At 59.9% G+C, this 11,961-nt stretch overlaps 1 protein-coding gene across 1 annotated transcript; it reads right to left on the bottom strand.

Moving 5' to 3' along the window:
• Positions 1-8,900: 8,900 nt before the first annotated feature.
• Positions 8,901-10,409, bottom strand: AMIGO1 (adhesion molecule with Ig like domain 1). The gene has a single exon (XM_065404407.1). It carries the CDS (start codon positions 10,407-10,409, stop codon positions 8,901-8,903), a length of 1,509 nt encoding a protein of 502 aa, XP_065260479.1.
• Positions 10,410-11,961: the final 1,552 nt, after the last annotated feature.

The raw sequence follows: 11,961 nt of genomic DNA, 5'->3' as shown, positions 1-11,961 counted from the left end.
TCAGAGGGTGAACGTGCCCAGGTGTGACGGTCCCCCATGTGGGTGTGCATTCTCTTCCCAGCACCCCACTGCTGGCTTTCCCCTGCAGCTGCTCTTCCTGCCAGTTCCTAGCAGCTCTAGGGTGACCATATTTCCCCAAGGGAAAATAGGGCACCGTGTGGAGCTGGCCCGAGCCCTCTCCCCATGCAGGGTTGGCCTGAGTTGCTCACCCAAGCCCCCCCCCCCCCCCCCCAGGGCTGGCAGAGTTGTTCGTCCGAGCCCTGCCTCCCCCACTGCACAGAGCTGGCATTGCCACTAACTCCCCACCCCCTGCACGTTCCTCTGCATCCCACTTTTTTGGCAAAACTGGGCATTTGTCCTGTTTGCTCTTGTCAACTGATCAACTTGGCAAGAGCAAATGAGATAAATGCCCATTTTGGCAAAAAAGTCGTGATGGCCAGGACAGGGTTTAAAAAGCAGCTGGCACCGTCTGTTCTTCTCTGGGAAGCATCCTTCTTATGACTGAGCTGGTGGAGGGACCCACCCTGTCCCCTAACAGATCAGGGTTCACACCTAGAGTGGGCAGCCTCACAGTCATGTGCACACACAGAGACTGAGGGCCAGGGGTCAGCGCTGGACACCTCACTACTAGAAAACCGTCAGCACATCGGGGAGAAATTCAGAGAAGAGCCAAAGAAATGAGCAGAGGGCTGGAGCGGTTTTCTCACGGTGAGAATGGAAGGAGCTAAACAGATCTAGCTTGGCTAAGAGCTTGATTTGCCATCAGTTCCCATTAGCTTCCACTGGAGTTGTGAGCACACTGCATCTCTGCAAATCAGGCCCTACGGGAGACATGATAGCATGCTGCAGGTATTTGCATGGGCTAAACATCAAGGAAGCAGAGGCACATGGGGGAATTGCTAGGAGGGCCTGGAGGAAATGAAGAAAGCAGAGTATTACAAGAAATCTCTTAATGGTGGAGAGCCATTAGGCTGTGGAATAGCCTCCCAAAGTGGCAGGGATGGAAGCCAGGTCTCAGAGCTCCCCTCGTGCACAGACCCGGAAACAAATGCTGGTGTCCAGTGCAGCGGTCACTGAGGTCACATCCGGGGGAACAAGCTGGCCCAGCACTACCGGAATGGCCACAGAGCCATGGGTAGCTGCGGTGTACAGAGGGGTCTGGCAGAGAGTATGTGTCCCAGCAGGCTGCAGTGTTTTCTCCATACACAATGCTCCCATCAGTTGGCACCAGCGACTCTGTCGCCTTTGACATTTCTTGGCATTAATGACTGGAAAAGATTTTACCTTCCAGTGCCACACGCTGTCTCCTGAGCCGCTGGCATCTCCCAGGCACGAGCCGCCCTTTGAATGGGCCGAGCTGCTGTCAGCTCAGATCAATTGCTCCTGTCAGCTCAGTGGGAAAGGGGAACATTTACCCTGACGGGCCTGTTGGCACCTTTGTGATGAACGCACAGCCCTCTCAGAAACGTGCAGACAGAAGCAGCGGGGTCCTTCCATGCATCACACTCCCAGCCCCCACCCAGTCATGGCTAGCCCTCCGGCAGGCATAGCTCTCAGCCTGTATGATGCAGTCATCAGTTTTGCTGCATTAGCCTTTCGCTTTTAGAGGCTCAAGTTAAATTCTGCAAGCCTATGGCCAAATTCTGCCTTGGCTTCCATCTAGGCCAGCCCTTATGCACCAGATCTTCTGGGCCGGCAGAGCTGCACTTTGCACAGGGGTGTGTGTGTGTGTATAAGGTACCTTTACACACGGTAGGACAGGAAGGTGGGATTGCAGAACCACCGTGCTTGTTCTGTGCCTCTCTCTTGGGCATCTGCCAGTAGCCAATGAGGCTGGGGTGTGCATGACTTGGGGGGGGGTGAGGTGTTTGCAGGGTTGATGTTTGTGCAGTGTGCATGTGGTGAGTGTTTGGGACCTGTGTGTGGTGTGTGTGTGTCAGCCGACCCTGCTCCTTACTCTGGTGAGACCATGTTTGAAGAGAGGCAAGTACCACGGTAAACCCTGTGGCCTGAAGCCTCAGAGAGCCGAGTGCTCACTATTGACCCCTGTTGGTGAGTAGTAGTAGAGCAGCCCCAAATGACCCACACACTCCAGCTGGGCAGGGGCGCCGTGGGGGAGGGAGCTTTCTGTCGGCCTCTAGTGGAGAGCAGCGGGAATGGACTGAATGGGCCCAGCCTCGCTGGCATTTTAGTTATGTGGCAGTTTGGGGCGTTTTGGTGGAAATCCAGGTACGTTGTGAGTTTGAGGGCAATCGAATGCAACTGACACTGCTGGGAGATGCGAGGACAAGAGAGCAGCAGCAAGCGTGCCTGGAGTCACCCTGCCCAGGACTGCAGTAAGGGCAGAAAGCTAAAGGGAGAGAGACAGTGGGGCAGCGTGCAGAGTGCCTGTCTGTGGGGAGGACTGCATGGAGGGCTGGAGACATGGATTCTTCTCTAGAGAGCTGAGCTGAGATGCGAGACAGCGGCTGGTGCAATGCTGAGGTGGCTCTGGCTGTACAGAAAGCAGCAGTCTCCCTGCCCAAATCACCCCATCCAGGTCAGGAGACAGCGCCCCCAGAGCAACCCAGGCTGCATCAGCCTGCTAGCATCCTTGGACTTCTCCAGGGCAGCTAACGGTGAGCAGGGAGCTGGGGAAACACATCAGCCAGTCACAGCGGCCAGAGGAGTAAGGGTGAGACTCTTGTTAAGGGGTGGGGGAGGCTTACCTGCTAGAGTTTGTTAATTGCTGGTTTTCCCAAGTTCAGCCTGTTGTCCCCTACTCCCCACCCCCATAAAGTTCTATTTGTTTTAGACCCCTGGACTCAGCGCTTGCAGGCAGGGAAGCATTACCCATCAAGGACTCCCAGGGGGGTATAGACAGTCTCCCAGGTTTCTGGGTGGGGGGTGAAGTCAGTGCTATTTAAGTCTTTAGAAGGAACCCCTAGAAAATAGAACCCGGTCCTTTTTGCTCCAGACAGCACCTGGCAGAAGGGTTAAAACTGCTAAATGGTCTGCTCCCCTTCCCAGTGAATCCTTTTAGCCTACGGGCCTTTGGCACCAGGTCAGACCTTTAATGGTTGGTTACCCTGTGTCACTGACACCAGGGGTCTATCATGGAGTTTGTATCCTCCACACCAGCCCCCAGCAGTGCCAGATCACCAAATGCCATGTTAGACCGCCACATCCACACCTAGCCACACTGTCACTGAATGACTGTTGTGACTGCTTCCCACTGGGGCTGGGTCACATTCCCCCTCAATAACCCCACAGCACTGTCCTCTGGCGGCTCCCCAGCATGGCTTATTCACTGCAGCTTATCCTGCCCGAGATGGCCAACGCTCCCGACATTGATGGCCAACTTGGACACTGATCTCTCCCATTGTTCATTCCCCACTGGGACCACGTGGGTGCTGCGGAAACCCTAGTGCCTGCCAAGGTGAGCTAGAGAGCCACCTACAGCAGCGCATGCCTGTACCAGCTGGAGTCCTGCTGCTGCTGGCCTTCCTCCCTCCCAGCCGCAGCCTTGTCTACAGTGGGATGCCCCAAAGCAGCACTGCTGGGAACCATGACCTGACCTGGGGCACCTAACCCCAGGCCCCGTTCCACCAAGGCGCCACCTTCATTCTAGATCTGCCCTGATGGCTGAAGCCCCCGCCATAGCCCTGTCTAGGTGAGCATGTCTGTTGTCTCAGGCCTCTCTCCACCTCCTGGAAACATCCTGTCATTACTCACCAGGCCAGTGAAAAACCAGACGAGCCTGCGAATGCAGAACCTTAAAACATGTTTATTTTCGCCTATGTCTATGCGTCAGAGCACAGCCTACCAGAGAGAGCTGCAGCCCATGTGCTCTGCGGGCCGGGCGGCTCTGGCTGAAATGGAGAACAGAATGCACATCCCGTGCAGGGCAGAATAACATTCACGGGGCCTGCAAGCCCACAGAGTGGGGCAGGAGTGGCCAGGCTCTGCCTGGAGCTATCTGGCCCCGGCCTGGTGGGAGCAGAGCAGCCACCTCTGACCTAGCCTGGAGGCTCCCCAGACACAGCGGTTAACTGGGACACCTCCCTCTGCGCACGCACGCACACAGACATAGACACATAGACACACTCTTCCACCCCCCCCCCCCCCGTGGAACCAGAGCTCCTCCTGCCCCCTCTCTGCTCTCCCTTAACCCTCCTGGGGGCTCCTGTCCACTGCCAGGGACCCCTTTAGGGTACAGGCTCTCTGTTCAGCATGCTGGGCCCCCAGCCCTGCCCTGTGGGTTTCCCTCTCCAGCTTCCTTCCTCTGAGCGGTGACCCAGCATCACCACTCCGCTCCTGGCTGCCCCCAAGCCCCTGCTCCTTGTATCAGCGGTGTATCGAGGCAGAGCTGCGAGGATGCTTGGGGGGTGGGTGCCCCTCCATCAATACCCTCACAGGGTGGATCCCTGGACATGGGGAAGGGGTGTCCTGCCTCTCTAGCATCAGCTGTCGGGCACTAGCAGAGAGAGGCATCCAGATCAGGGGCCTGATCCTTCGTGGTGCTGGGCGATGGAGTTGAAGGTGCTCAGCACCTTCTAGGATCTGCCCATTGATTAGCAAGCGCAAGGGTGGCCAGTCTTGCATGCCGTGATCTCAGTCCTGTCTTTTTGGGGGCTATATCTCCTGGGATGTGGCAGGGATGGGGGGGAGGAGAGCTCTCCCATGGCTCTTGGTGGGCTACATTTGCCTGTTTCCAGTAGGATCCTGTCAGTCTTCCCTGTGTGGCAGACACAGGCCGGGGGGTTGCCCAGACCTGTGCCCCAGGCCCCTCTTTCTGTGCAGGTAGTTGTGCGGCCAGTGGGTGAATCTTCCAGCCACTTGTTTATTTACAATGGGAAAGAGAGTGGGGGGCTTCCCCTTCTGCCTGCGCAGGACTAAGGGGAGGAAAGGCCTTAGGAACGATTGATGATGCACAGTGTCATCCGGTGCCATGAAAGCAGGCAAGGCTCTAGCTGCTCACCAAGGGGCTACTGAGGTTGGAGCTCAGGCTATGGGGACACAATCTTCTGGTCAGATGCAACAGACACTGGCTGGCTTGGGGGTGGGGAATAGGCTCTTGGGCCTTTTCCCTCTCTGGGGCACTGGCTCTGATCTGGTGGACTGGCCAGCTCAGGGGGAGGGGAATAGGATACAGGGCACTCGAGATCTGACTGCCCAGAGCTGTCCTTTCTTCCCTTCTGCATGGCCCCGTCAAGGCACACAGCCATGGTGAGGAGCTCAGAGCAGGCTGCACCATCGAGCATCTAGGGTTTGCCTATCGGGCCCTGCTGGGGGTCACCAATGGCTCCCTAATGCACATTCTAGTAAGGCAACACCCCCCCTGCATCCCCTCGCAAGGCCACAGCACACAGCCGGTGGAACAGCCCAACACACAAGCTGGCGCACAGAACCCAGGGCTCCCACTCTCTGCTTCTGCCCCTGCCTTTCTGTTCCCGGGAGCAGCGCCACAGGGAGCTTTTCAGTTCTCTAGCCCTGCTGTCCCTGGCGTCTCCCAACTGGGCAGTGGCGCAGCCCCTACATGGGGGTCTCTCCACGGGGCTGAGTTGTGTCCTGGCCCATGGGTGGGGCTCTCAGCAAGCCAGGGGATGGTGCAAGACACGAGCCCAGCCAGCAGCCTCACTCGCCATGCGGTCCTGAACTGATGGGCTAGCCCAGCCCGCACCTCTCCAGCCAGGGACAGCTCTCTCGGGCAGCCTGGCTCTTGAAGGGGCCGCTGGAGAGCTAGGCATAGCTCCTCCTGGCAGCTCTGGCCATAGGTCTGGGCAGTGGGCTGTGCTCCCCGGGCCTTAGGGGATCTCATCCCCTTTGCTTCCTGTCACATGCAGAGGTGCCCACAGCTTCTGGCAGGCAAGCTGGGAGGGGAGCAGCAGTGTTTGGAGGCTGGGTCTTTGAGTGGGGTGTGTGTGTGTGTGTGTGTGTGTGTGTGTGTGTGTGTGTGTGTGAATATGCACACACACGTACAGTCCCATGCATACTTGTGTGTGCTCTCAAGCACACACATGCATCCATACGCACACAGGTATGCAACACCCCCATGCACACTTGTGCACTCATCCACACGGAGGCATGCACACACCCCTAGCAAGGTACCAATGTGCTCAGTCTCACTCCCCATCTCTGACCTCTCCCAGACAGACACGAGCCGGCAGAGTCACTCGGCCCCCTTCGAGCTCCACGCTCACAATAGCCCCATGCACACAGCACAGCCGCTTGGACCCTGTGTGCCAAGCCACACACCAGCCCACAGATCCGCCCGCTGAGCATGTGAACTGGGCTGGATGCCCTTGCACAGATGCGATTGTACGGGGGGGAGGGGGGAGCTGTGTGCAGCAGCGTACGCGTGTCACTCCAGGGAGGGCCAGGCAGACATGGGAACTGGCGTGTGGAGGGCACTGACCTCCCCTGAGTCAGGTCTCCCTGTTCCCCCCCCCCCCCCTTCCTGCAGCTGCCTCAGCCTGCCCGGGGCGCTCCCTGCCCAGCACCCAGGTGGCTGTGGTATTCGGGGAGCTCACAATGAGGCTGCAAGCTAGCAGGGCTTTTGGGGGGGATGGGGAGGGGAAGTGACTGCACGGGTGGGGGGGGAGGGGCAGCTAAGCAGCCTTGTCATTCCACAGGTGCCAGGACTGAATCTCAGTCGCACACAACCAGCCCATCAGGGCCAAATCGCCCCTTCCTCCTTCCCCCCCCCCCCGGCACAATCCCTTTCACACACACCCTCCCCTTGCTCTGCCCCCTCCCCCTGAGCTCCCCGCTGTGTGGCTTGCAGGCTGGTCTCACCTGGATCGCATGCTTCTCTTGGAGGACTCATGCTTCACAATAACATGACAGGAAAAGCATTTAGATGAGTCCCGGAGCCGAGCCCCGTTCTCGGGCTGATGAGTGGGATGGAGGAGATGGCGCCTTGCGCTCCTTCTGCTTGTGCCAGCCATCACCTTGGGCCCCTCGCAGGCTCGGACAGCCCCCAGGGCGATGCCAGCTGGGGCAGTGATGGAGAGATCTAGGGCTCCAGGGAGAGTCCACTGCGACGTACCATGGAGCTTGCCACTCTTTGCTGATGATGCTATTCATGGCCAGAGAGATCAGTGGGGGCTTCCCTCTACCCCAATCTCTCTGGGCTGCTCTTGCCCACCTTTGTTCACCCCCTGCTCCCTGAAGCTAAGAGAGCCACTAGTAGAACAGACGGCTTGAGAACCAGCTGTAGGCTGGGTGGGATCCCCACAAGGTAACACCCAGACAGCCATGGGCATCTGATTAGCTCCCCCTACCTTCATGTACAGCAGCACCCTCCCTCTGGGACCCCTCCGTCTGAGGGAAAGGGGGAATGCTATCTCCTCTACGGATAGTGCCTGCTTAACGCAGAGTCCTCTAGCTGCACCTGGTGCATAGACCAAACCCTGCCTCCAGCTGGCCCGTGCTGGGCGAGTTTGTTGCTAGCAGGCTCAGAGCTGGGATGTCCATGTCAAGACCACATCTCTGTCCCCCTCATATGGGGGCGGGCAAAGGGACCACTGCAAGGCGACAGTCTGCTCTTCTGCCCCCACTCCTTCTCTGTGCCTATCCCCTCCCTGCTCCCTGGGAAGGGCCCAGACTCTCCCAGGTGAAAGGAGAAGGGAAAAGGAAATATAGGATGGAATCAATTTGTAGCTGGGCAGAGAAAAAAACCACCAGGATCATGGGGGTGGGGGAGGCTTAAGGGGGGGTGTAGAAGGAGCAGGAGCATATTTTCGGGGCCCCACCCCCCATGTCTGCTCGGAAGTGCTGCTACATCTGATCACAGTTCCCAACCCCGCTTCCCTGCAGGGCTCCTGTGCTCTGCCTGCTGCCTTCAGCAGACTCCATTACCAGCTCCCCTTCCTAACATCCCTGGAGCACGCAGTCCCTCGGCTCGCTGGGACAGCCCACACGAGCACCGTACAGAAGGGGTAGAGGCACAGTGCCTCCCTGGCAGCCACGGCACAGCCCGCCAAGGGGTTGCTGATGTTCTGCAATGCTGAATAGCTGTCCCGGAAACCCAGCTTGTGCCTTGATGTATCATTGTAATTAGGAATGGGAATCTGATCATTAGGCTGTCAGCCAGAGAGCTCACTGGGGGACCAGCTGGTGTTGATCATGCCCCACTGTGTCCTGAGTTCCCGCTGCAGGAGGGGCAGCTGGCATGCCATCTTACAGGCCCCAGGGGGGGATCAATTCCTGCTTTCATCCTGATGGAGCTGAAAATCTTTGGGTTGCCTTAGTTCCAAAAGGGGGTGTCTAGCACGAGGCTGGTTGGTAGCAGGAGAGAGACCCCCTGCTCCCACACGCTGGTCCCCAACAGATGTCAAGGCTTTCAGTGGCCAAGCTATAAAGCAGAAGGTGACCTTCAAATGGCGGATCCAGGCCAAGGTTGTGGTGCTGGGACACCTCAGAGATGAGCATGGTTGCGCGCCAAGGTAGTCAGAAACAGACCTGGGATGTCCCTTGAGCAGTAAGGAAGGATTGCCCCAGCATTGCAGCATGGGCTCTTTCAGCAGCAACCCCCTGCCCCACCTTCTCAGCTCTGTGGGGCACTGGCACCATATCCCCGCTACACGTTTCATTTCTTGGTGGGACTCTGCAAAGCTCTGGCTGGAGTTCCTCGTCGAGGGCTGGGGGCGGCTGCAGGGAGTGGACTGCCGGGCTCTGCTTGCTGCTTGGGCTCTGCTGATGGGAGGACAATGTTCATTGGGGTGATAGCAGGATCAGTGCTGCACAGCGGGAGGCAGCGCCTGGCAGCAGCGTTGTGCCATGTGCATGGAGACCCATCACCCCACTGCTGGGCCCAGCCCCTGCCCCGCTGGCCAGCTGCACTCTAGGGGAGGGTCACTACCTGTCCTCGTCCACTCGCTCTCCAACACTCCCATCTCTCCGCGTCTTCCGTACACCTACACTACGATGGGCGTGTCCGAGAAGACAGAGCTGACAGAGTCCGGGTCTGACATTTTCCTGGGGGCCTTCTGGGCCCTTCTGGCTGCCTGCTCTGGCGTGCTGTTGGGTTTGACCTTACCGTTCTGGCCTTGCATGGGGCCGGAAGCCGCGAGGTGGCTGAGGCTTCCCTTGCGAACGGCCACCTCGGGGTTGTGGTTGGGCGTGGTGCTGAGCATGGAGGAGTTGATGCTGTCCTCCGGTTGGGCGGCCAGCTTCTCGTTGCCACGGCAGCAGCAGCGGCACGGTGTCAGGTACAGGTAGATGAGCACCAGAATGACGCTGAGGATGCAGCCCACCAGTGTGGTGTAGGCCGTGTTCAGCGTGTCGTGAGGTCCGTGCTGGGTGAAGTTGTGGACCATCACGTCCACGTAGAGGGTCTCATTGAAGGCCTGGCTGACCGCATAGCAGGTGTACGTGCCCATGTCCTCCACCCGGATGAGGCGGATCTGCAGGCTGCCATTGCTCAGCACTGTCATGGTGCTGTTGGCGGTCTCCTCCGGGAAGCGCCTGTTGTTTGGGGTCACCCACTCCCTGGTGGTCGCCCCCCGGACCTTGGTGTCGCAGTCGATGGTCACCGTGTCCCCCAGGTAGGCCTCCAGCATGTGCTCCTTGAACTCGCTGCAGTTGAGGGAGTCCTGGCTGTTGAGGGTGAAGACGCTGACGCTGCGCTTGGCCAGGGGCAGGCTGCACACCAGCTCCTCCCGGAAGTCCACCACCGAGCTGAGCTGGCGTGCGTGCCAGTGCGTGAAGAGCTCGTACAGCCCGCAGTCACAGCTCAGCGGGTTGCTGTGGAGGTAGAGGCCGTTTTTCATCCAGGCGGGGAGGCCTTTCAGGGCCGCGACGGGCAGGCCCTTGATTTTGTTGGCAGAAAGGTCCAGCAGGGCTAGGTCGGGCAGCTTGGCCCGGTCCTTCACCAGCTCCATGGGGAAGCGGGAGATCTGGTTCTGGCTCAGGTAGAGTTTCTGCAGCCTGGCCATGTCATCGAAAGCGCTGCGGTCCATCTGGGCGATCTGGTTGTTATAGAGCAGCAGCACCTCCAGCTCCTGCAGCTGGCTAAAGAGGAACTCCTCCAGAGCCTTGATGCTGTTGGAGGAGAGGTCCAGGTACCGCAGGTGAGGGACGTGGCAGAAGGCCTCGGTGGAGATGAAGCCCAAGGCGTTGTGGTTGAGCAGCAGGGAGTGGAGGTGGGGGAGGCGGGCGGGGGTCCAGTCCGCCCGCAGGCGGGTCAGGTTGTTGTGGCTGAGGTCCAGGATGGCTGTGAAGCGAGGCAGCTTAGTGGGGATGATTCCCAGGCCCAGCTTGGAGCAGCTGATGATGTTGCTAGCACACACGCATTTTGGGGGGCAGTTCAGGACCGACCCCCCTTCCCGGGCAAGGCCACAACCCAGCAGCAAGAGGACCAGGAGCCAGACTCTCCCGCAGCTCAGCCCCAGGCGTTGACCAGGCGCTAGGTACCAAAGCCACATGGTAACGCTCAGCGAGGCAGGGACAGGTGCCAGGCGCAGAGAGCCGCAGAGCCGGGAACCATTGGTGCAGCGGTGAGGCTGGTGCTGGCTCGGAGGCTGCTAGGATCTGGTGCAGCGAGCGGGGAAAGCTTGGCACGCTGCCGGAATATTAATCACCCGAGTCATGCTCGCATCCACCTGCTCTTTGCCATGGGCTGCCCGGCTGCAGCGCGCCCGGAATCACCGCTGCGGGCGGGGGATCGGGCCGGGCGGGCCAGCGGGAGCGAAGTCTGGCCCTGCGGAGTCCGTCTCCTCCCGCCTTGCTGCTCTGCGCCGAGCCCCGGGCCGGGCAGGCGGCGCCACCGCTCCCTCTCCGAGCAGGACGGGTGCGGGCCGGGCCGCGGGTCCCCCCGTCCGGGGAGAGGCCCCCGCGGTGCTCAGCCCATCCTCGCGTCTCCCGGGACCGGGGCCGAGCGAGCCCCCCGCGCCGCCCTGCGAGGGCAGCTCCCGGCCCGCTCCTCGGACGGCGCCGCGCAGCGGGGGAAGGAGCCTGTGGCGCAGCGAGCGCGGGGAGCGCCGGCCCCGGGTGCCGGGCGGAGGCTGTCACCGCGCGGGGGGCTGGCTGGCCGGGGGGCCGGGCCGACGCTGCCCGTCCCGAGCCGCGCTCATCGCCGCCCGCCGCAGCCGGGAGCGGGGCCGGGCTCCTCGGGCAGCTGCCGGCCGGGAAGCCCTGGGAGCGAGCGAGCCAGGGAAGCCCCGACGCTGCAGCAACCCTGGCTCGGACCCGGCTGGAGGGGGGCTGGGGGCTGCTCCTGGATGCTCCGCGCCCGCCTGGCTTTGCAAAGGTTCCGGCTCTCGGATCCTCCTCCGCCTTGACGGGCACAGGCGCCTTATTAGCATTATTATGATTGTATTATTCGGGCGGGGAGGGGAGCAGGGGGGGGGGGGGCGGCGCGAACCAGTCACCAGCCGCTCCCGGCGCACCGCGGCCAGGCATTGGCTGGGGCTGCGCCGCACTAGCCCAATGAATCGTCGCTGGCTTTTAACCTGTGACGTGCTGGCTGCCAGCAGAGACATCCAGTCCCGCTGCTGCAGGAGCAATGCGGGGGGAAATAGGGCCAGGCCTGGGCTGTGATCTCCTTGCGGGGACGGAGGCTGCTCAGCACGCTGCTGAATTAGGCCCCTCTATAGTTTATAATTAGAAGAGGATTCCAAAGGGAAATCACAGTGCAAACTCTGGGCTGGCTCCTGGGCATGCAGTGCTTACAGCCCGGGAGGGTGGGTGGCCTCCTGTGTTGGAGGGAAATAAGGGAAAACCACACGAAAAATAAGGGACAACACCATGTCCCTTCGCAGAGCATGAATTTTTCTCTCACTTGTACATATCTACTGCCCTCAAGACAGCACACATTGCCGTTGTCACCAGCGTCAATGTAATGTACTTACCAGTCTGAATACATTTAATGCATCTTAAAAATAAGAGATGCGTGGTCACCCAACTGCCAGCGACAGGCAGCACTGTGCCCAGGGATAAGCATTCACAATGTCAGATACTATTGATTGAGCCAGATCT

Source organism: Emys orbicularis, chromosome 4, assembly GCF_028017835.1.
Source record: "Emys orbicularis isolate rEmyOrb1 chromosome 4, rEmyOrb1.hap1, whole genome shotgun sequence".
Taxonomy (NCBI): Eukaryota; Metazoa; Chordata; order Testudines; family Emydidae; genus Emys; species Emys orbicularis.
This window is presented reverse-complemented; position numbering and strand designations above follow the sequence as displayed.